The following is a 26,256-nucleotide window of genomic DNA, read 5'->3' on the forward strand; positions in this document are numbered from 1 at the left end:
TTAGCCACATAGTAAGGAGAGCGGGGGGCGGGCTAATCTTCCACGTACGCTAAGGAGCGAGAGGATGTCGGTGGCGCGCACGGCCTCCCTCTCCTTCTCCTCTTCCCTCCGGTCCTCCTCCTCCTCCAAACGCCTCCCCCCGACCGCCGGCTTCCTCCGCGCTCCTCCCAAATTCCACGTCGTGGTGATGGCAGCGCCCTCCGAGCGGCTCCAGGTCTGCGTCAAGGCTGCCGCCATTTCCTCTCGAAAGCTCGGTGACTGTACGCTTTTTCTCCCACCGCTACCACTCAATCAGAGAAAAAGAGAGAGTTGATAGAACTTAGAAAGGTTTGTTGATTTCAGGCCCTTTCAGTCAGAGAGTCTTGCTGACGCTCGAAGAAAAGAAAATCCCTTACGACATTACGCTGATAGATTTTGGCAATAAGCCCGATTGGTGCGTTTCCGATCCCAAATTGAATGAGACATTTGCTCATTTTCGAGCCTTTTATCTATAGTTTTCCGGGAAAAGAATGGATTCGATTAATGTGTTGGATTTGGGTGCTCAGGTTCGTCGAAGCCAACCCGGAAGGCAAAGTCCCGGTGGTGAAATTAGACGAGAAGTGGGTGCCGGATTCGGATGTGATTACGCAGATGTTGGAAGAAAGATTTCCGGTGCCCCCTCTCGCTGCCCCTCCCGAGAAGGCCGCTGTGTATTGCACTTTCCTCTTTGTTTATTCTGTTTTTCCGCCAGTTTTTCTCCAATTTAGAGGGTTCATCTAGTCGAGGATATTTCTTCCGTATTTTTTCAACTCAATTTTGTGCGCGAGCGTTCTTTTCCTGCTTTTGAGTCGTTTCCTTGTAGTGGGTCGAAGATATTCTCTGCGTTTATCGCTTTCTTGAAAAGCAAAGATCCCAATGATGGAACGGAGCAGGCATTGATGAACGAGCTAACTGCTTTCAATGATTACATCAAAGAGAATGTGAGTGTTGAATTTCCTTTTCTTGCATTTTTGTTCGTTATTTTTCGGGAACTTATAAAATGCTGTTTGGATTTCCATATGATGCCCTTCTGGTACGGCAAAGTGGGTCAATATTTTCTTGCATTTGCTAAGGTGCGATTGATGGAGTACAATGTATTTCATAGATATATGGTAATATTTTCAAGAGAGTAATTTTTATCTTATACTTTCTGTGCATGTCTAAGTAAGTCTGTACGTATGTATAATTTCTTCTATGGTCAGTACTCATGAGAAAGAAATTAATCTCTCTCTCTCTCTCTCTCTATGTATGTATGTATGTATGTATGTAGTATGTAGGCTCCAATCAAGCCTGCTGACCCTAAAAACTGCCCAATATGTGCTCAAGTGGGTGCATCAGGGAGGCAGGGTAGATCTCCTGCTGTGTCTTCTCACCTAGAATGTAATCTCCAGGTCGTAGATGTTGGGCCACCAGGTCGTTTAGGACTCCTAAGAGAGTCCCGACTCCCAACCTAATGAAGAGTCCAAGTTGAAGTTGCTGAAGGACTCTGAAGAGGAAAACTTAAAGGAGGATCATGAGTCAAAGAGTCCTAGTAGGACCAAGAAGAGAAATCACATTGATCTAGAGGAAGACCTCAAGAGTAGTCCTCACAAAGAGGAAGACCTCAAGAGGAGTCTTCACAAAACGTGAATGTAAAGCTATATATATAAGCCTTGTAACCTTCTTTGCATTATTGAATAAAAATCAATTGTGAGTGGGTTGGGCCGTGGACGTAGGTACATCTTCTACCAAACCATATAAACATTGGTGTGAGTTTGTTCTGTATTAATTGAGTGCTCAGATTTTATATGGTATCAGAGCAATTGGCTCGTCGCCATGAGTGGGTCGTCAACTTCATCCTCGAACTCAGCTATGTCGTTTGGTATGTCCATTTTATTTCAGAATCCGAATAGTCTTTTGATCACTTATGATCTTCTCGACTTTGTTGATGGATCAAATCCAGCTCCTCCCAAGTATGAGGGAGACTCCTCTGAGCTGAACCTTGAATATGTTGATTGGTTGAGGCGTGACCAACTGTTACTAAGCTAGATTTTTTCCTCCCTCATTAAGCCGATCCATAGCCAGATCATTGGGTTGACCTCGTCTTATAAAGTCTGGAAAAATTTAAAGTTGGCTTATCTACTCACTTCCGCTCTCAAGTGATGCAACTCAAGCCTCGTTTCTAAGACTTGAAAAAAGGGATCTAGATCTATTGATGACTATATTCAGCAAGCAAAGGCTCTTGCTAATCAGCTTGATATAGCCGGCAAGTCTGTTTTGGAAGATGATATCATTATGCAAATCTTGAAAGGACTGTGTAAAGAGTATCTCCCATTCAAGATTTTCATTGAGACCTGTTTAGATCCTACCACTCTACGTGAGTTGCACGACCTCTTTCTAGCCCAGGAGGCTCACCTTTCTAAGAGTTTTAGTCCATCAGCTAATCTTGTCAACAAACCCCAAGGCAATTTTCAAAACCGTTCTTATAATGGAGGAGGAAGAGGTAATAAGGGGCTTTTCAGCCAAGGTACAGAAATCGTGATGGTAGATCACGAAATCAGAATAATCGCGCTCCAAATCAATCCCAGGATCGGTCTGCTCTTAAGCCTATATGTCAAATTTGTGAGAAAGTGGGGACATAGTTAGGACATGTTACCAATATACAAATATCCTTTCTAGTCATTCCAGCTCCCCTCAAGCATATCATGCAACACCTTATTCAGCTTCGAATGCTTATGGTGATGACAATTGGTACCCCAATTCAAGAGCAACCCATCATGTCACTGGTGATCTCAATAATCTTTCCATTCATTCTTAATATCAGGGAGTTGATTCAGTGAAAATCGGTTATGGATCGGGTTTTCATATCAAACATATTGGTGCTTCTAGTACTTCTCATAATGTCTTTGAATCACATATTGCATGTGCCAGACATCACTAGAAATTTGTTATATGTTCAGAGATTCTTTAAGGATAATAATGTGTATTTTGAATTTCACCCTTACCATTGTGTGATTAAGGACTAGCTCCATCTCTCCTAGTTTCTCTAAATCCAATGACTCAAATTTTGCTAGTTCTTCTAGGTCCAACAACTCAGGAATTCCATTAGTCGTTGATCTTGGACCTTTATGCAAAACTGTGTCAACTCAACCGGGTCGAACTCACCCCATGGTCAGTAGATTTTAAGATGGAATCCTAAAACCCAAAAGTCTTTCTTGCTACAAATCATCCTATTCCTATAGCTCTTCTTACCACCTTGCTTCAAGAAGCCTATCAGGATCCTAAGTGGCGTGAGGCAATCCCAGCTGAATATGATGATCTCATGAAAAATCAAACATGGTGTCTTGTTCCACTGAAGAAGCTCCACATGTTGTTGGTTGTAAGTAGATCTATAAAATCAAACACAAGGCACATGTTAGATTGGAAAGATATAAAACCAGATTGGTTGCCAAAGGCTATAGTCAGCAAGAAGGCCTGGACTATTTTGAGATATTTAGTCCAGTTGTAAAATCCACCACTATTAGAACAATTTTGTCTATCGCATTAAATAATATGTGGTGTGTTAGGCAACTGGATATGAATAATGCATTTTTGCATGGTTACTTGTCTTAAGATGTATATATGGAACAACTACAAAGATTTAAAAATCCTAATTGTCCTGGGTATGCAAGCTAAAGAAGGCTCTTTATGGCCTTAAACAGGCCCCATGTGTGTGGTTTTCAAGACTTAGCAATTTCTTGATAAGTCTTGGTTTCAAGGGTGCCAAGACTGACACCTCATTATTCATATACAAGAATCAAGAGGTTGTGGTTTTTATCTTAATTTATGTGGATGATATAATTGTTACTAAGAACTCATCTAGTCATGTTCAAAGACTTGTTCAGCATATGGGAGTAGAGTTTGCTATCAAAGACCTGAGGTCTCTTCACTACTTTTTGGGCATTGAAACGGTTCCTACTCATGATGGTTTACCTTTGTCTTAGAGGAAATATGTATTCAAACTTCTAAGGTATGACAGGAGCTAAGCCTATTTCTACGTCTATGCCCACTACCTCTTCATTATCCAGATTTGGTGGCAATTCAGTGATAGATCTATCTCAATATAGAAGTATTGTGGGAGCCCTATAGCATGTTACTATGACACGTCCAGAGTTGTCGTTTACAATAAACAAAGTATGCCTGTAACGCCCCAAAATTTCAACTTGTGTTTTTGAAAACATTGACAAAAAACCTTTCAAAGATTAAAGTTTTTACTTTTAAAATGGACAACGGAAGCAATTTAGAAAGAAGCACAAGTTACCAAATTCTGGGTACGTTAGCAGTAAAATCATCATTTCACATAAAACAACTACTTAAAGAAAGTGAGGAAATAAAACAATAGATTATTAATAAAATCCGTAGTTTATTACAAAATGAGAATTTTTCCACTATCCAATAATCTAAAGAAAAACTCAAAACTTAGAGCCAAGACACCAGCAGAAAGAAGGGAAATCTTGAGCCATGTTGCATCGCGCTATCGGCCGCCTGTGAAGTCCTACTCATCACCTGTCCATGAAATGTGTCAGTTTCATAACAAACTAGTAGGTGGACAAATAGGCAATGTAGAATAAAATAAAGCAGGACATTCATGAGATAAACAATTTATTACATTAAAAGCAACAAGTACAATATGTACTCTACTCTAGCAGGTACAACATATGCAAAGATCTATTGTCTTGAAATAGATATAACAACATTTCTAGTATAAATCTCAATCATCTACAACTTATTATAAAAATAATATTCTTTAAGTTCTGATATTAACTGGCCTGTGGGTACGCATAGACGCGAAACGTAGAAACAACCGAGACTGATCCAGGGGTTTATTATGTAAGGTGTTTTTCATTAACCCGGATGGCTGACTGAGTCTGCTCCTAAGGAGACGGTCAGTGACCAAGAGAGTAAATCCCCAAAGACATTCGTGGCCCATGGATGCATCCAACTTCTGCAGAAGTGCCTGGGAGTTACCACCTAAGATAATTTATGGTAATCCCAATTCTCCTAACTCCGATGACTGGAGAAGCCGAGTCTTTTGCCCGTGGGGTCGTTGCTAACAACCTGTCCATCAGAGTTTTTGTACCATCCATCCTCTTCATTGATGAACCGTGAAGGTCGAATGGGTAAGACGGGGGTTTCTTAACCACCACCCCATTCTATATGCTCTGGTCTGTTAGACCCACTCGAGCATCTTGCCTGTAAAAGCGAGTTGTCACCATTTATGTGATCTAAGCATTGTGTCATATGCACGCTTCGAGGTTGCCACAACCTCATCATCCAAACATCGTAACACCAACGTGACGTACTTGTCCAAAACTACTATCGTACCTACCTAGAGGTACAACTACGATGAGAGGGCAATCAATTAATATCTTGCAATTCCTTTAGTTCATACATGATATGCATTGCTCTTTGAGCATTTGGCCTGTAAGGCCGACATCATTATTTCCTTTATTTCAATAAAGTGCTTATTGCACACTTCGAGGTACTCAACGACCTCTCATACTTCTTATCGCACTATATATACCGTACTCGTCTAAAGGTCCGGTTACGATAGCATCTTGTGGGTTTCTCGAAGGATAACCATCACAATATTTCATAAAATCAATAATATACTTGGCATGCTTAATTACTAAGAAACAGAAAATCTCAGACAAGTCTTGAGATCGCTATGGATCCAATCATTTCCTCTGAGTAACCTACTCGGGGTACTTTTTATTAGAATATAGATCGGATATGGATCTAGTTCTGGATCCATATCCATATAGAACATATGCACGTGTATGTTACAATTATAATGTATTTTACATTACTAACCAGGGACAATCTTGTCATTGTAAAAAGTGATTGTAAACCTATTTTATTCTAATGATGTTTAGTGCAGCACACAGAAAATCAGAGTGGCTGCTGATTCCAAAGGAAAATCCCTCCTCCTCTCTCCTCTCTTCTTCCCTCCTCCTTCTCGGTATTCACGATAAAACAGCCGACGCAAGCAGTTTTAACATGGTATCAGAGCACCGATCAATCTGGGCGTAAAAGTATCTTCGTCAGGGATCGTGAAAGAGTCTGCCCCATTGGTGACGATCTGCCATGCCTTCTGCCTTGTCTTTCTCCTCATTGGGAACGTGAAAGGGGCCTATTTCAGTCGAGCCTATTTCTTCATTAGGGATCGTGAAAGGGCCTGCTCCACGACCTACCGTACCCGCTATTTCTCCTCTTCAGACAACCGAGTTCGTAGACGAGCCGACCTTCAGTCGAGTTTACAAACAGGTCACGTTTGTTTTATCTCTCTCTCCACTTCAGCCGAGCCCTTTGTTCTTCAACAACAGCAGAGTCCTCTTGTTTCTTCTACTGCTGAAATACTTCATTTTTGTCAACATCATCTGTTGTTTCTTCTTCTTCTACTGCTGAAATACTCCATTTCTTTCAACGTCATCTGTTGGTTCTTCTATTTTTCTTTTGCTGAGATTTATTTTCAGTTTCATTCCCATATCACGCCAACTTTTTCTTTCCCACGCTGTCGTTAATTTCTGTTTTCCCTTTCTGACAGTTTTGAACATTACGATACTGTTGGTTCAACGTCATCTTTTGTTTCTTCTATTTTCTTTCGCTGAGATTTATTTCCAGTTTCATTCCCATATCACGTCAACGTTACTGTTGGTCTGAAAATTGTTTTGTCAGACTACTTTATTCTCTTCTACTTAATCTTGCATTACTCTGTCGTTTTCTTTTCTTGTTACTTCAGCCACAAGTGTTTTCATTTCAGTTGCAGTTACTAATACTTCAGGCAAGCAGTGTCTTTCCGTTGTCAACCAGCTACCAATGGATACTTCAGGCTATTTGAGTCTTTCTTCCAACTTCCTTGGACAACTAGTTTCGGAGAAATTAACTACCAACAACTACCTGACTTGGAAAAGGCAAATTGCACCTTTTATTCGTAGTCAAGACCTTTCAGGCCACTTGGATGGATCTACTCCAATACCTCCAGAATTTATCATAACTGAAACCAAAGAAGATGGAGGATTGCCGAGTACTATCCGCAATCCTGTATTCGTTTCTTGGATGAAGCGTGACCAGGCTCTTGTTGCATACATCACTTCCACATTATCTCAAGAGATATTGATTTCCATTCCTGATGATTGCACATTCAAAGTTTTGTGGGAAGTTTTAGCTCAGACATATTCTCAGATATCAGAGGCTAAAGTACTGTTTCTTAAACGCGAATTTCAGATGTTAAGAAAGGGGGCAATGAGCATTATTGAATTCCTAAATCAAGTTAAAAGCATTACGGACCAATTAGCCATGGTTGGATATCCAGTATCAGATAAAGAAAAGGTGCAACAAACATTGAATGCCTTGGGATCAAAATATCATGTCCTTGTGACCTCCTTATTATGCTTACCTACATTACTCAGTTTTGAGGAATTACATGCCAAACTCCTTCAATATGAAATGACTCTGAAGAGCATGTCTGATGCTCCAGCTGGACAATCATCTACACATGAGGTTCTTGCCACATGAATGATAGTTGATCGAGCACGAGGAGGACGTGGCAGAGGCAGGGGAACTGCCATCCAAGGTGGACGTGGACTACTACCTACACCAAATTCCACAACCAGTTTTTCAAGGGATGTTCCCACATGCTATCAGTGTAATAAACGGGGCCACATCAAAGCCAACTGTTGGTTCAACCTGCAGAATCGAAACAGAGCGCAAAATAATAGAAATATTGCTACACCAGGAACTGCAGGTACTTTTCGGGTCAGTGATGATGCTAAGGATCTTCTCTTATCTGCGATGGCCAACTTGAACTTGAAACAGAATAATGATGGAATATGGTATGTTGACTCCGGGGCAGCGACTCATGTCACTGGCAATGCAGCTAAATTCTCTACTTTGGTTCCCTATTCTGGAAAATCTAATATTGTAACTGGAGATGAGACTCACCACCTCATTTCAAACATAGGCAATGTCCTTTGTCTGAGTCATCTATTTCTTTATCTGATGTTGTTCATGCACCAAATATAAAGAAAAACATTGTCTCTGTATCTAAACTTGTTGACTCTACCAATTCATCTGTGGAATTTACTCCTACTTCTGTTTTTGTCAAGGACCTTCAAACGAAGGAGATGTTCGCTAAAGGAGAGCGACGTGGAAACATGTATGTCTTCAATGAAGATCCAACCTCCAGTGTCTTAAAGCCCAAGCCTGATCACCTCTCTGAAAATGTCCTAAGTTTATCCAAATGTAATAAGCCAGATCTCTGACATTCTCATCTTGGTCATTTTAGTCAAGTCTTTATTGAAAAGTTAGTGTCCAATGGTTTTCTTTCAGTGTCTGTTTCACTTTCATTAAAGAATAAAATGTGTTTCAGTTGTCAAGTTTGCAAGAGTCATGTACTTCCTTTTCATCAAATAAATAAAAGATCTTCTATCCCTTTTTAGATAATATGCTCTGATGTTTGGGGTCCAGCTCCCAATCCTTCTTCTTCAAGAAGTAAATACTATGTATCTTTTATTGACAGTTTCTCTCATTTTACCTGGACATTCTTTATGAAACACAAATCAAAGGTTTTTTTTATTTTTCGTCACTTTCATGCCTATGTTAAAAATCAATTCTCCCAGAATATTCAAATTCTCCAGTGTGATGGAGGTGGTGAGTATTCCTCCAAAGATTTTTTAGATTTCCTCCAAGATAATGGGATACATTGTAGAGTTTCTTGCCCGTATACTCCACAACAAAATGAAATTGCTGAACGTAAACACAAACATATTGTGGAAAGTTCAATGAGTATGATGCATGGTTGTAATTTGCCTATCAACCTTTGGACAGAAGCTTTTCACACTGCCACTCATGTGATAAATTGTCTTCCTATGCCTATCCTTGAAAATCAGTCTCCCTTTTATGTTTTCTTTGGTATACAGCCTAATTATGATGAGTTACGAGTTTTTGGATGCACATGTTATGTACATGTTGACAAATCCATGAGAAACAAATTTCAAGACAAAGCCTCTATATGCCAGTTTGTAGGTTATGCAGATGAACACAAGGGGTACAGGTGTTATGACCATATCAATAAGAAGATCAGAATTTCCAGAATGTTGTCTTTGATGAAAGTAGCTTTCTAGAAAATAAAGCCAACTATGATCGTGAACATGGTGTTATGACTGATAATTGGTATAATCCATGGCTCAGTGCTGAACTTATTTCACATGTTGTTGAATGTACCACTTTGGCTCCTGAAAACATACATGATGAGACGGTTTCAGATAAGGTGTCGGAAACAGAATGTCAAAGATACAAAGGGAACGTCTACACCAGAAGACCCAGAGTGCAAACAGATGCACCTGTTGGAGAACACATGACATTCCCCAATAACATAGAGGCACCAAGAAGATCAAGCAGGATAAGGCATCCAATTGAAAAATGGGTAAGTTACGATAACTTCTCTATGGATTTTCAAATTTTCCTATCCAAGGTTAAAAAACATGAAGAACCACTTGGGTTTTGTCAAGCTGCTCAATCTAACAAATGAATTGAGGCGATGAATGAGGAAATATAGGCACTTCATGAGTGTCGAACATGGGAAATAGTTGGTCGTCCCCAAGATAAAAATGTTGTTGGCTCAAAATGGGTGTATAAGATTAAATATAAACCGGATGGGAGCATTGAACGATACAAGGCACGTCTTGTTGCCAAAGGTTTCACCCAAGAATATGGTGAAGATTATGATGAGACCTTCAGCCCAGTAGTGAAAATGAGAACCATTCGTATTATCCTCGGCTTGGCTATTGAACATGGGTGGAGCCTTAGTCAGCTTGATTTCAAAAATGCATTTCTTCATGGGGACTTAAAAGAAGAGGTCTATATGGAGCAACCTCAAGGTTATGCAGAGGGAGACCCAAAAGCATATGTATGTAAATTAACCAGAGCATTGTATGGTTTAAAGCAAGCCTCCAGGTCATGGTTTGAAAGCTTCTCCTCAGAGATTCAGAACCACGGTTTTATTTGTTCCCAACTAGACCATTCTTTGTTCATATACAGGGATGAAACTAATGTAGTTTTCTTGCTTATATATGTTGATGATATAGTGGTCACTGGCAGTGCTCCAGAGCATATTCAACAAATTAAAGTTTTGTTGAGTATGCGATTCAAGATGAAAGATCTTGGAAAGCTAAGATATTTTCTTGGTGTAGAGGTGGACAGACAGGATGGAGAAATGTCATTAACTCAACACAAATACACTCTTGATCTTTTGGCCAAAGCAGGAATGACAGATTGCAAACCTGTGCCTACACCCAGTGTTGTCAATCAAAAACTCAGCATTTGGGATGGCGAGTTGTATCCTGATGCAAGCAAGTATCGCAGTTTAGTGGGCATGTTACAATACCTTACTTTTACTAGACCAGATATTGTATATTCTGTAAATCAAGTATCTCAGTTTATGCATGAACCAAAGACTGGTCATATGGATGCCGTCAAACGTATTATCCGATATCTAAAAGGCACGGTGGGTGATGGACTCAAATATGCTCAATCTTCGTGGGCAACACCGAAACATGACATATTGGCCTATACAGATGCAGACTGGGCAGGAGACCCAGATGAAAGAAGGTCGGTTTCAGGATACTGTGTTTTCATTGGAATCAATCTTATCTCATGGAGTAGCAGAAAACAGAAAGTTGTGGCAAGGTCTAGCACGAAGGCAGAATATAGATCTATGACAGCTACCACAGCAGAAGTAACCTGGGTTAGGCATCTCCTTACAGAAATGGGAGAGAGTATCTCAAGTTCAATCCTCATGTGTGATAATAGAAGTGCTGTACAAATTGCGTTCAATCCTGTTCATCACGGTTGGACCAAACATATTGAGATTGACCAACATTTCATCAGACAAAAGATAGCAGACAAAGAGATTGAACTGGTCTATGTGCCTTCAGAAGACCAAGTTGTTGATATGTTCACAAAAGGTCTCACAAGTAACCACTTTTGGTATCTGAAGAACAAGTTGCACACGGTTCAATCCCATGCACAACTTGAGGGAGGGTATTAGAATATAGATCGGATATGGATCTAGTTTTGGATCCATATCCATATAGAACATATGCACGTGTATGTTACCATTATAATGTATTTTACATTACTAACCAGGGGCAATCTTGCCATTGTAAAAAGTGATTGTAAACCTATTTTATTCTAATGATGTTCCAAAGGAAAATCCCTCCTCCTCTCTCCTCTCTTCTCCCCTCCTCCTCAGTATTCACGATAAAACAGTCGACGCAAGCAGTTTTAACACTTTTAGTTGCTTCTAGCAACATGCAAATGAAATATTCATTTTTAAGACAAGATATCATGCCTGAGAAGTCGAGTCTTGCACTAAGAAGATCCTCTTCAAGAGATTTGATGCATGTACCCTAATTTCGCACCTTTTCGAAAGGCACAAAATATGTTACGTGCACCTGCACACCCCACGAGGCTTGCCCGAGGGCGGCAACAAGATTTATCATGCAATAACAAACACGACATCTATAGTATAATCACAATGGTAAGCAAGTACAAAAACCCAATAATAGGAATTTTTGTAGAAATGAGCCTACCCATACAATATACATCAAGCATGTAATTTTTGAAGAGTAGGAACAAGAAAACACAAACAGGTGATCACAAGTTATATTGTTCTACAGGTATGCACGATAAATTATTCTATCTCAGAATTCTTATATTTTGTTTCATTCATCCAAAATCCTCGTGCGACTTTCTCCTACCTCGGGATGTTGTGTAGCTGTGTGCGCCTACGAGTGTAGATGATATGGGGGTCGGGCCGCGGAGCACGAATGGGACCCGTTGCGTAAATCTGCAAGAGTGTGAAAGCTATTATGTCATAGTTGTAAAAAGAACAAAAGGGCAGTGGTAAGGCCTGCCCTGTCGGTGGAAAGCATAAGCAGCAAGGGTTGAGATCCCTGTCGTACGGAATCTGATGAGTGGTAGGGGTCAAGGCCTTTGCTTACGAGGAAAGAATTGAATGGCAGAGACCCAAGACCCCTGCCTGACAACACGACGAACAACAGGGGCCTCAGCCCCTACCTGCCAAAACAGCGAACGACAGGGGCCTCAACCTCTGCCTGACAGAACAACAAACGGCAGGGGCCTCGGCCCCTGCCTGACAAAACAGCGAATGGCAGGGGCCTCAGCCTCTGCCTGACGAAACGCTGAATGGCAGGGGCCCCGACCCTTGCCTGACAGCACAACGACGAATAGGGGGGGAAAGAGCATGGCATGGACCACTGCCCCCTGCCAGCCTCCCGGCAGCGCAAAGAAAAAAAAAGGGGGGGGGGGGAGGTGCGGCAAAGGCCGTCAGCCCCTCTGCTGGACCTCCAACGACCAACAGAGAGAGAGAGAGGCGACAGGAGTCACCAACCTCTTGTCGACCCCTTGGCAGGTCACAGAGGAGGGGCAAGGGCGGTAAGGGTTGTCGGCCACCTGCCGACCCTCAAGCAGGCCCCAAAGGAGAGGGGGAGGGGCGACAAGGGCCACCTGTCGGACCCTTCCCGCACACAGAGAGAGGGAGGAAGGGTGTGACAGGGGGACAACCGACCTCTCGTCGGCTTTTCGATCACCCATAGGGGCGGGAGGGTGCCGCAGGGGCCACTGGCCCTCTGTCGACTCTCCGACAAACCTCAAGAGAGAGAGGGAGACGACAAGGGGGATCGTAGGCCACCTGTCGGCCCTCCAACGAACATAGAGGGAGCGGGAGTGAAATAAATTGTGGTGGGGTAGGAATTGATCCATCCAGATGCCCAGACAGATCCTGACTCCTTATAAAATGAATGATTTGTCTTTTCCAAGTCAAAAAATTAGAATGGTTTATTTTTTTAGATACAAGTTGACTGAGGAAATTTGAAGAAAGACCAGTATAGGAAGAATAAAAATCCATATTAAGGACGGAAGCAAAAGGAAAAATGAATAAGAAACTTGCCCCGCAGTTCAGCCAAATCAGCAGTTGTATATGCCTTTTTTTTACGATTCTCAACAGATTAGTCTGATGCGTGATGTCAGACGTTCCCAAACAGCGTAAGCTGTTCTTTCGTGGTTGTTTCCCAACAACGTGAGCTACTCCAATCAGAGTATACAAGTGGTGGTTGTAGGATTTATAATGAAAGTTGCCTGAAACAAAGGCTCTTGTTCCAGATATGATCCAAAAGAAGAACAGAAGAAATTTTACCAGATCTGATGTAGACAGATCTGATCCAAAAGGACAGAAAGAAAAGAAGATTTAACACGCAGAAAGAAGATTTAAAATGAATTAAGATGTATACCAGGTGTAGGAACAAAGTGCAGATCTGTTGTAGAGACGAGATCAGACGCATATCTGATCTATTAAACAGAAAGACCGATAGATCTGTTTTAGGGTTTGTAAAACGCAGATCTGACTTGAAAGATGTGAAGAGATAATTTTAATATTATAAACCGCAGATACAAGATAGTAAAAAAAAATGACACAGATATGAGAGAGAATATTCGAAACAGAGAGAAGAAGGTCTTCTCACTTGGAATTCAAATCGTAGATCTATTTAGGCATACCTTTTGGAAGAATACGCTACTCAATGCTCTGATACCATATCAGAAATCTATGTGGCACCACAGATTTACTCAGCAGGAGAATATGAGAAAGGAGAGAAAGAGGAACAACAACTTACGGCAGCCACACCTCTTGTTTGGTGTGCCCTAATGACTTTATATTGCTTTATGTTACAAAATACATAAAGACCCTTTGGTAAAAGGGTAAATTACAAAGTGTACCCTACACCTACGCAGTACATATGTTTACACGATAACATGGATTTGGATCTATTTCAGACCCAATCCAATACAAGAATAAATCACGTGTTTTCACTTAGCATACAAATTGTATTTTATTATTGGGTTCCAAACTTAGCCCTCAACCGAAACAGCCTTCGGAACATTAAACCACCCATCTAATGTCGGAGACACCAGAGACCACCCATCCACAAGTGACATTTTTCTCGGTATACCAAAACAACAGTTGTGTCTACACACCACCTTCAGGCAAAGTGACAGACTCTCCCTAAAACCGTGCCCAGGAGAAAGAACCTCAATATCGGGTTAAGGGGTAACAACAATGCACAGGGAGTTTTTGTATCCTCGTGGTTTCCTTAAAACCGTAACTCCAAGAGTCCCGTACTCTCGACGAGACATCTTAGAAAATACATTACACTGTTCTTTTATTTTTATTAGATTATTGTTATCCCGTTTCTTTAATTTACAATTTAGCATGCAAACAAAGACAACAACTCGCATCTACCCCTGCGAGAGCCATCACGGGACTCCCGCCCGTGGAAACACATAGAACAATGCAATGCAGTGCAAAATATTAATGTGATTTTTGTGATGCATTTAAAATAAATAAAGGAGCAACCCACAGCTCTAGGCCCACCCGGCCCACAATGATTCATTTCGATCATCGATGCACCTTATGCAAAAACCAAAGCAATATGTCATTTATAACACAAATCACATGTTCCAAATGCACATTCATATATGCAAACCTTTATCATGCGTATGAAACAAAAATATTCATTAGCATGTATTTACTTAATTCATGTGCAACTATGTCAAGTGCCTATTTGGATACACGGATTCACGCCAATGCATGCTTCCTTTGAGTGCACGTGCTCATGTAAATGCATATACCCATCAATCGTGCATGTTCATGTCAATTGCATGATTTCTTTTAAGGCATTCATTTATGGCAAATGCATGCTTTAATTCACATACTTATGTCACATGTAAGCTGTCATTCATGAATCTCTTTAAGCGTGTGACTACTTGTGTAACCATACATATACAACAAAATTCTAAAATTTCAGATTTTACATATGCTCACAAAATACCCATGTAGCTCACATTGTATTTGGACATTGATCACACAACATTAGTTAATCACAGGCATGTGAAAATTCTGTTCTAGCATGCACATAGCTGAAGCCTTCACAATGGCAAAAAATCTGGGGATATACAAAGGCAGCACATAATACAAGAATATATTTTTTTCTCTACAGGGTTCACACCCAGCCAACCTAGTCGGCTGGGGTTCCCAGCAAGCCCAGCTGACTAGGGTCAGCTGGGTCGGGTCTGACCAACCCTGCCAGGCCTGTCCCAGTCCTACCCAAAGGGCCGGACTGGGCCAAGCAGGTCACTGCCAAGCCGGACTGGCTGAGTCAGCCCCGCCGACCCTCTCGGCTGGGCCTGACAGCCCATGCACAGGCCCCAGTCCAGGCCTGTGTGCGCTGTCAGGGCTAAACAGCCACCAGAATTAAAAAAAGATTGTTTTTAACTCTCTTTTTTTTAAACAAAACTGGCCAGCCCCAGCCGAGCACCACTCGGCTTGGCCCAACGCTTCAGCCAGGCCGGGCGAGACTGAGTCACGTTGGGGCAGATCTGACCTGCTTGGCCAGACCTCGCAGGTCCCTACATAGCAAAAAAAGTATTTATATATTATTATTTTATTTTATTTTTTACCTGGGCCAGCTTCAGCCGAGCACCACTCGGCTGAGCCCTGTGGCTCGGCCGACCCTGCCAGGCCTTCTGGACTCAGTCCAGCCGGGCCTGGCAGACCTGTCAAACAGGGACAGGTCTGGCCCTGGTTCGGCCAGACTGTGAGGTCCAAAAACAAAAAGTTTATGGATCCTCTAATGGCCCGATTTTTATATATATATTTTTTGTGAATGCACAGTCGTGCATTTGCAAGGTTCACAGCCCAACTATGCATGATATAGCATATTTATATCCTCATATGTTTACAGAGCATATGGAAACATGAGCATGTTCAGAAATCTAACATGGCATTATGCTTGCATGTGAATACTTACCTAACAGTGCACACATATTCGTTTGATTGCAATAGGCACACTATCACACACTTTTTCCAGAAAATACATGCATAGAGTATGAGTTCACATATATTTATCTTGATTCACCCATAGGAACATCGATTGCCACAAGAACTAGGCATTAAACGAGCGCAGATACATTACTTAAAAATTCTGTTTTAACACAGAAATAAGTATGTACAGAAATTTTGTTTTTGAATTTTGTTTTTGGAAGATGAAAAGAGTCCAAAAACGCATACATGGAAGGGGATCCATGGATCCTCTCCCATATATCTTAAAGTGATCACCTAGATCTACTCTTTTACCATGGTTTTAATCACGGTATAGCATGAGAATCGAATCGGTATTGGATTTCTCACTTATATCAAAAGAAGAGACCCGTACTTTTGAAAAAAAATCGAAGAATAGAGAAGAACAATGGTGAAAAAAGAGGTTGGGCTGGAGAAGAAGACTCTTCTTCTTCTTCCTCTCTTTCCTCTCCTTCTCTCTCTTTCTCTCTCCTTTCCTTTCCCTCTTTCTCTCTATTTTCCTTTGTTTTTTTTCTACATAAATAGTGGGAGAGGGAGTGACGTCCCCTCCTTCTCCAACCCTTTCTAAAAGGGCTGGAGAGAGTTTCCAAAAAGAGAACCCTCTCTCCCTCTTGTTTCCAAAATTTTTGAAACTCTTTTTAAAGTTGACTTTTCTAAAAAAAAAACTTTCAATCCTTTTAAAACTCTTTCTTAACCTCTCTTAAGCTGGAGTAAGGACTCTTTTAAAGAGTCCTACTCAGCCCCAAAAATAAAATTCGGAATTAGTATTAATTAATTATTAAATATTAATTAATTAAAATTATCTAAAAACTTCTAAAAATAGCCAAATTAACCCAGAAGGCTCCCTAACCTTATTAAACCCCAAAATAAAGCTTTATATTCAATTTAAAGCTGAAAAACATGGGGCTTGGTTTTGGATCCGGATCTACAAATCCAAACCCATACCCAAAATGAAAATGGATCAAGATCTGGATTAAATCCCGATTAAAGTAAGTCATAACTAAGATCCAAATCCATAAAAATTCGGATCATAGGCATTTGATCCAACCCGATCTAACTTCGGATCAAGTTCGACAAACTGCTCAATTTTTGAAAAAATGTGATTTTCGGGCCAACTGAAACTCGAAATCAAGAAAGTAATATATCGTTGCGCTCAGAATTTCGAAACGCATCCAACGACATATTACACGAATATCAAATTTCGAATTTCGCTCGAATTTCTCTTGAATTTAAAGGTAAAAAATAAAACTCTTTATCTCGCTTCGATTGGCTCGTTACGACCTTGTCGATGGAACCCGGGTCAAGCCCGGACTCAAAGACATCAGTTTAAAAATCGAGCCTCAAACGATTTTTCTCCCAGACTTAGCCAAATTTTCAAAAATCTCATGAAATGACTAAGTACGAAAATACTCGATATTACACAAAGAGTCTTAGTAGGACTAAGAAGAGAGGTCACATTGATCTAGAGGAAGACCTCAAGAGTTGTCCTCACAAAACGTGAATGTAAAGCTATATATATATATATATATATATATATATATATATATATATATATATATATATATATATATATATATATATATATGAGCCTTGTAACCTTCTTTGTATTATTGAATAAAAATCAATTGTGAGTGGGTTGGGACGTGGACGTAGGTATATCTTGTACCGAACCATGTAAACGTTGGTTGGTGTGAGTTTGTTTTTTATTGATTGAGTGCTCAGATTTTATAATAGATCGGTCCCAAAAGTTCTCAATGAACTTTACCCCTTAAGGTACCTTCCTGGTTTTTTGGATTCCATTATCCTCAATTGGATAGGCTTACATCTAATGCTAAACTCTTTAGTAATCAACCTGCATAGCTCAATGTTATTACTCTACCGTGTTGTTTTCCCAAACTTCAAACAGTTAATATGTCAGGGTGTCTTGTGGCTTCCCATATTATGGTATGCCAGTTGCCTCTGCAAGTATTCTCTTTGATAATCAGACACTGTACAGTGTAAGGGCTTATTACATATATGGTTTTTGTCCAACTTTCAAATACATCACAGTTCGTATGATGTGGTGACCTGTATCTTCCCATTTTATGTTATATGGTATACCAATTACCCTGACAAGGAGCTCATATTCCTTTTTGTATGCTCATAAGGGTATCAGGATTTTCACCATTAGCTAAAGCTTCCAATGAACTCTGCTTTGCACCGAGTATTGGTAACAAATGCATATATAACCATCAATGGTGGTCTGTTGTTCTTGTATAGAAATTTGCAGATGATAACCTTGCTACAAACATACTTTGTGGGATATCAATAGAAAGATTTCTTCAACAGCTGTTAGGAGGAAATATATTCTCTTCTCATCCATCATTTATGATATATGGTATGAAATTACCCTGACAAGGAACTCATATTCCTCTTCATACAGTCACAAGGGAGTAGGATGTTTGCTGTAGACTGGATAAAGCTTCCAATGAACTGTTTTTGTACCGAGTGTTGGTAGCACAATGCATGCATGACCATCAATCATGATCGTTCTGTGCTTGTATATAAATTGCAAGTGACGGCCTTGCTATGAACATGCAATGTGAGATGCCTGAAAAGATTTCATCAGCAGCTGTTAGGAAATATATTTTCTTCTCATTCATCATCTATATTGTATGCTGTTTAAAGCTTATGATTGGATCAAGAGGGCACTGGAAGAAAATCACAAAAATAAATAAAATAAAATCACCTTATCAAGATTGACTTCTGAATTACTCTGATCTCTTAAAATATCCACGGAAGAGTTTCTGGTTTCTTTTCAAGCATTAAGCTTGTTTATTTTTGTCATCTTGCTGCAATATCGATTATCAAGTGCTGGGCTTCGCATTTAACAAGATCTACATATTCCCATGAGCAAGGGTATAACGCCCCAAAATCCAGGACTTGTAACTTTTTATGAAAAGTTTGAAAGCTTTGTAATCATTCGTTTATCAGAGTTTTTAATAGCAATTCAGCAAAAAAATAGTGTTTGAAATAGCAAATCAATGGACCTTAGGCGCATTACAGTGCAAACTTTACTTTACAAACAGATTTGAAATTCCATACATTTAAGAAATCAACTACAACAACAACTACGCCTTCATCCCAAAACAATTGGGGTCGGCGATATGAACCAACAAAGAAAATCATTGTGTGTCTTCTACATGAATCCTTCTCCTCCAATCATTTCTATCCAATGCCATGTCCTCGGTGAGGTTCAAAGCATTCATATCCTTTCCTATCATCTCCATCCAAGTCTTCCTAGGCCTACCCCGACCTCTTTTAACTAATATATTTTCCCATTTCTCCATTCTTCTAACTAGAGCATCATTAGGCCTTCACCGAATATGTCCAAACCACCGTAAACGATTCTCTCTCATCTTATTTTCAATGGGTGCAACGCCTACCTTCTTACGTATCTCCTCGTTCCGAATCTTATCTTTTATTGTATTTCCACACATCCATCTAAGCATACACATCTCAGCTACACTCATTTTTTAAATATGATGTCTCTTGGCAGCCCAACATTCCGTACCATATAGTAAAGCGGCCCTAATAATTGTCCTATAAAACTTACCCTTCAACCGCAATGGCATTCTACGATCGCACAACACTCTAGTTGCACTTTTCCATTTCAACCACCCAACCTTTATCCTGTGATTTACATCTCCATCAATTTCTCCATACTTTTGAATGATAGATCCCAAATATTTGAAACAGTCATCCACTGGTATTTCTTGCTCACCAAGCTTCACTACACTCACATCACTACTTCGTTGCCTACTAAACCGACATTCCATATATTTTGTCTTACTCTTACTCAACTTAAAACCTCTTGCTTCCAATATCTGTCTCCATAATTCTAACTTAGTATTAACCCCAGCTCTAGACTCATCAATCAAAACAATATCATCAGCAAACAACATACACCACGACACATTTTCTTGAATTGATCTCGTAAGCTCATCCATCACTATAGCAAATAGGAAAGGGTTTAAAGCAGATCCTTGATGTAACCCAACCGTTATAGGAAAATTGGTTGTCACCCTTCCACAAGTGCGGACATTGGTTACTACTCCTTCATACATATCTTTAATTATACTAATGTACTTGAGAGAAACCCCTTTTTTCATCATTGTCCACCAGAGAACTTCCCTAGGTACTCTATCGTATGCCTTCTCCACATCAATAAAAACCATATGTAAATCTTTGTTTTTCTTTCTATTTCTCTCAATAAGTTGTCTAAGAAGATGTATAGCTTCCATAGTTGATTTTTCAAGCATAAAACCAAATTGATTCTTCGATATCATGACAACCTTCCTCAACCTAGACTCAATCACCCTCTCCCATAGTTTCATAGTATGAACCATGAGTTTTATACCACGATAGTTTGTGCAATCTTGTATATCACCCTTATTCTTATATAGAGGCACCAAAGTACTCTTTCTCCACTCATTAGGCATCTTATTTGTCCGCCAAATCTTGTTAAAAAGATTTGTCAACTATTCTAAACATTTCTCTCCCAAGCATTTCCAAGCCTCGATAGGTATACCATCTGGGCCAACTGCCCTTCTTGATTTCATTTTCTTCAAAGCCTCTGCAATTTCTTTCTTTTGAATCTTGCGCATGAAGTCACGATTCATCTCATGAAAAGGAATGGAGAAGTCTCTAAGATCCTGAGCATGACTTCCATTAAATAGCTTATCAAAATAATCTTTCCATCTCTCCTTAATCTCCTCATCTTTGACTAAAATCTTTTGTGTTTCATCTTTGATACATCTAACCATACCCAGATCCCTCGATTTCCTATCTCTCATCTTTGCAAGCCTATAAATATCCTTCTCGCCCTCTTTAGTATCCAATTTGTCATAAACCTCCTTATGTACCTTATCCCTCACGTTTCGAACTATTTTTTTTAGCTTCCTTCTTTGCTATCATATACTTCTCCAAATTCTCATTATCACGACTCTTACTTAGATTTCTATAACACTCTCTTTTAACCTTAATAGCTAATTTGACATTCTCGTTCCACCATGATGTATCCTTACCTATCTGTGCACCGCCTTTAGACTCACCCAATACCTCCTTAGCCACCTTTCTCATGCCACCCGCTATCTTATTCCACATTGAGTCTGAATCTTCCTCGAGACACCAATCAACTTTAAGAAATCAACTAGATTATAAAAATGCAATTTTTCCAAGAGTTCAAGACTTGCACAAAGGAGAGATTTTTCAAAAAAATCTTTATACAAATTTACCGAAATGTCCTCATGAGCGAAACGTCAGGAAAAGAGTTTCATCTTGATCTCATCACGTCGTCGTGTCATCGCAAGCCGCATTAACCTATACATCAGCTGCCCATGAAATGGGTCAGTTTCACGAAAAACTGGTAGGTGCACATGCAGGATAATGTAGAACATAATTAAGCAAAATAATTTAATATGACAAGTAGGTAAGCAAATAAATAACTGAATGTAGGATAAGCAGTTTAACATTACAAGTGTCATATTGCAAACTATCATGAATATAATGTTATAATTATTACAAGCATTTAACTAGCACAAGTAAACTAGTTACCACAAGCAAAGAACTGTAAGCAAATAACTAGCAAGAGCAATGTTTCAACCGACACACATCGTTCAACAAGTAGTAAAGCAAGTCACATGCTACAATTATTACACGTGCATAACTCAATAAATTTGGTGGTCAGATTTAACTTATGTTTCGATATTAGCTGGTCAAGCGGGTACGTACAAGACACGACTCTAGAAACAACCGAGACTGATCCATGAGTTTATTATGCTATGTATTTTATGATACCTCGAATAGCTGACTGAGTCCGCTCTTAAGGGAACAGTCGGTGACCAAGAAAAAATTTCTCAAAACATACGTAAACAATTGATGTATCCTGATCATGGGGAGCTACCACTTAGGATAATTACGGTAGTCCCTTTCCCCTAACTCCGATGACTAGGGAAGCTGAGTCATTTGCCCGTGGGGTGGTTGTTAACAACCTGTCTATCAGAGTTTTTGTACCGTCTCATCCTCTCTCTTGATGGGAGTCAGCGGGTCAAATGGGTGCGTCAGGGGTTAGTTAACTGAAGACCCATTCTGCATGCTCTGGTCTTTCAATCCAACTCAAGCATCTTGCCTGTGAAGGCGGAATCATCACCATCTTAGGTGATCTCAGCATTGTGCCATTTGCACTCATCAAGGTTGCCACAACCTCCTCATCTAATCATCCTAACACACACGTGACGTACCTATCTAAAGGTACGGCCGTACATGTCTACAAGTACGACTACGATGAAAGGGTAACATAAAGCAATGCAATATCTTAGTTTAAATTTGGCATGTATGTCATTTGTACGTTTCAAGGTTGCCACAACCTCATCATCCGATCATCGTAACACCAACGTGACGTACATGTCCAAAAGTACGGCCATACCTGTCAAAAGGTACGACTACGATAAAAGGGTAACGATTTCTCAAAAGAAACCCCAACATTTATCTTTCATAAAAGATGTGATACAATAATTACTCACTTTGACAAGATCAAGTCTTTTAAATTATATTAACAAAAATGGCATATTGCATGATACGAGATCGCCTCGGATCTCTCTTCCGATCATCGTAGTACTACCATGTCGCGCATGTCTACAAGTATGTTACGACGAAAGGGGTAAAGGTTTTTCAACAGAAACCCTAACACAAATTACGCTAAAATTCAATGCAAATCAGAAAATGCTCAGATGTTGTATTCTCTCTTTTGGAGTGACAATACAATATTGCATGCAAGAGATCGCTACGGATCTTGCTTCTGTTTTCCAAAGACACGTCAATTTGGGAGACTTGATTGTTATAACGCAACTCCCAAAACCTTCGAGCTTGCTTTGCAAGACTGCGCACTCGATAAGTTGTAACCCTTTTCAGAGTTTTCGAGTCATGCCAAAATATCAAATTATAGTTGTAAAACATTCTTTTCGAAAATGCCGACTTGGGAAAACTTAGTTGCACTTTCGCAACCTGCGAGACTTTCAATCTTTGTTTTTGCAAAATGGTGCATTTGAAAACTAGATTCGCATAAGGAATCCTTTTAAAAAGAACTGTTGTGCACAAGTGCAACTCGCATCCTTTGAAGATGAGAGAAAACAAGATATATAAAAGATTGTATTTACTTGTATACCACAACTGCGAGCATGTGCATATTATAGTGTGACGGCAAAGTACTAAACAATACTCGATGTGCGAAATCACACATTGAGCAAAAAATGCATAAGTAAAATGCATGAGATACGAAACCATACCTCGGCCAAAAAGATGGGCAAGCAAGTAAATATGTAAGCAATGCACGAGGTACGAAATTGTACCTCAGCCAAATATCTAAGCAAGCAAGTAAATGTGAAAATAATGCACGAGGTACGAAACCGTACCTCGACCAATAAGCGTGCAGGCAAGTAAAAAGGCAAAGCAAATAAGTAAAGGAAAAATAAAGTAAATCTAAGCATATCTATAATGGCCATTTTAATTTTAACTTAATTCAGTTCATCTATTGCCCTTTTTGCGCAACTTTCTCCTATCTTGGAGGTTGCGATCGTCTCTGAGCGTAGGTGATGATGTCTTGGGTCGCGGGGTGTGAGCGGGCTCTGTTGCGCAAGCTGGGAGACAACAAAGAATGATTATCAAAACACAGGAAGCGTTGACCAAGTTGGGACCAACCCCATGCAGAGGAAATAGGGGCGGCATGAGTGGGTCTTACCCGACTAACCCGAAAGTTGAGGTCAAGCTGACCCCAACCCGAAATACGACATAATCATAGGGTTTTGAACTTGCAACCTCCCAACACAAGGTGATGTGCACTAGCTGCTCTTACCAGATAAGTGGAGCCCCCATTGGTTCTACTGAAAAAAAAAAGTGAATCAGGCAAAGGCATCGTCGCTGCTTGTCGGCTAGAAAAGAGAGGCGGCAAGGGCGTGCCCCTGCCTCGTCGGCCTCCCGACGTACGCAGAGAGAGAGGGGAGGCATGGCAGGGGCCGCCGGCCCTCCGACAGCCCGAAAAAAAGGTAGACGAAGAAGAAGTAAAAGAAGAAGAAGACAGGGAGGAGGCGTACCTGGGAGGGGGCTGGTGCTGCCGCACGCAGAGGTGGAAGAGGAGGAGGAGGGAGGCGCAGTCGATGGGAGCCCTCCCTCCCCTCTCGTGGTTTTAAAGGGGATTGGGGAGGAGCCTAACAGGGAAACCCCAAAGGGGTTTCCTGTTTCGCAAGGGGGAAAGGGGGAAGTGCAGTGCAGGGGGGAGAAGGGTTTAACGAAACCCTCCCCCCCCCCCCCCCTAACCCTAGCCGGTCCGACCCGGGTCCGATTTTTTTTCCTGAAAAACGTGGGTTTTACAAAGGGTGTGTTTCCTGTAAATTTTTTTATTATGTTTTCTATTCATTTATTTAGTGATCCTAAGGGTAACATGTCCTCTGTATGATGGGATCCAAGTTCTTTATGATAATACTCCCGGGGATGTCATGGATGTATTTTCACTGGTACGGTTTAGCACGTCTTATCCATGTCTGGTGCAGATAAACATTGAAAAGGGATGGGTCCCAAGTTCTTTAGAGGGAGAGAGAGAGAGAGACCTGGAACCAAGAGTCACATAATACACTTATTAGCTTGAATATAGCAGTAAGCTTATTCATTTTGTGGAGTAAGCCCATTATTATGGGGTGATCTGTAGAAGAATTAAATAAAAAATCAGTTTGAGTTCATTGTTGGTTTTTATAGAACTTGTAATAGATTAAACAGTAAATGTAGTTTCTAGTAAGATGGCTACGTTTCCCCATTTTTTCCAAGAAAAAAGATAATCTGCCCGTCCTAAATATGGGTAATTACTTGCAGTTATTCACCAAAATTAAGAGCTAGAGATGGTTAAGAACTTCACTGATTGCTTGGCATGCATGCTATTTTTCAAGGCTTTTATGTCCTCGATTAATTGTGACGTGAAGAAGCAGAGTTCCATAAGTATCTGAGCACACCCTGGCCGGCAGAAACTTTTTTTCGTGAAGTTTTGGTTGCATTATGATCTTTTAATGCTGTATTGTAACTCTGTTTGCCTGTCATTATTTTTATATGGCCTTTTCTAGTGTTGTTACTTGAAATTTTAAAAGCAATTCGGGTAGTGATAGAGTATAATTTGGGTGTTTCATTGGTAATCTTTGACACTGTTAAATACAGATATATTGAAGTCAGGTTAGTTGTTTTTCTCTTGGTTCACATGGGTAGTGTTTATCAATTGCACGTATGATTCTATTAGTATTTCTATTATTCTCTTCATTCTGTATGGATAATAAATGCTATGCGAACAAAGGCTAAATTTTGTATGACTACATAGTTTGAAAACTTTGTTTCTCGTGGACCAGGGTCCTTTTGTCAATGGAAAGGAAATTTCAGCTGTGGACCTGGCGCTTGGACCTAAGCTTTACCACTTGGAAGTTGCCCTAGGTCACTACAAGAATTGGTCCGTCCCAGAATCTCTCTCTTATTTGAAGTCTTACATAAAGGTATGTCTGCGAGGTTTCTTAAATTGTATATCAGTATGACAGTGTTATGTGCATTGCCACTCTGAAGCATGTTTTTTTGAGGTTCGGATAAGAATCAAACATAAGCACGTGTGTGTGTGCGCACGCGGGCCCATTTGTGTGAAGTGATGCACTACAAAATTCTCAAGGGGTCATTTTCATACAAGACTGCATCCAAATGAATCTGGCTATGCCCCTCTTCCTAACATGAATGTTTGATTGTATTGCAGTCTATTTTTTCTCTCGAGTCGTTTGAGAAAACTAAGCCTGATGTGGAGGACGTTATTGCTGGATGGAGGCCAAAAGTCGTGGGCTCGTGATGTTAGTTGTTTCTGATTGGGTGGATGAACATTGTGTTCGGTTCAATTCATCTTCACGTGGGGTTTCAATGGCAGTTATTGTATGATGTAAATTTTTTTTTTGGATGATGAGGAACTCTCACTGAGAACTGGGTCACTTAATGGGCCCACCCACCTGCGAGGTAAACTCTGGGCAGGCTCACCAACACCTAAGCCCTTATTGGAGCCCAAGCACCCGCACAACCGATGGGAGTCGAACCTGGGATGAAGGGGTCAGCAGACTCGGTACCTTCTTCCCAGGCCCTCTGCGACCCAGGTGGGTGTATGTAGGATGAAGTGTTGTTTGTACAAGAGTGCTTGTATCGTGTGTATGGAGCAAAAGATTTGTGCGGGTTGGTGGATA

At 40.4% G+C, this 26,256-nt stretch overlaps 1 protein-coding gene across 1 annotated transcript; it reads left to right on the top strand.

Annotated features, from left to right (window-relative positions):
• Positions 1 to 11: 11 nt before the first annotated feature.
• Positions 12 to 26,256, top strand: LOC149816140 (glutathione S-transferase DHAR3, chloroplastic-like). The gene is made up of 6 exons (XM_089987330.1): positions 12 to 260; positions 343 to 433; positions 546 to 689; positions 842 to 959; positions 25,396 to 25,536; positions 25,785 to 26,256. The coding sequence occupies exons 1-6, from the start codon at positions 65 to 67 to the stop codon at positions 25,872 to 25,874; spliced, it is 780 nt and encodes a 259-aa protein (XP_089843456.1). The 5' UTR covers positions 12 to 64; the 3' UTR covers positions 25,875 to 26,256.

Source organism: Nuphar pumila, chromosome 14 (genome assembly GCF_984573655.1).
Source record: "Nuphar pumila chromosome 14, dmNupPumi1.hap1.1, whole genome shotgun sequence".
Classification (NCBI taxonomy): Eukaryota; Viridiplantae; Streptophyta; class Magnoliopsida; order Nymphaeales; family Nymphaeaceae; genus Nuphar; species Nuphar pumila.

Coding starts and splice junctions, on each gene's coding strand:
- LOC149816140 (XM_089987330.1), top strand. CDS start 65: ATGTCGGTGGCGCGCACGGCCTCCCTCTCCTTCTCCTCTTCCCTCCGG. Junction 434..545: donor TTTGGCAATAAGCCCGATTG/GTGCGTTTCCGA, acceptor TTGGGTGCTCAG/GTTCGTCGAAGCCAACCCGG. Junction 690..841: donor CCTCCCGAGAAGGCCGCTGT/GTATTGCACTTT, acceptor GTTTCCTTGTAG/TGGGTCGAAGATATTCTCTG.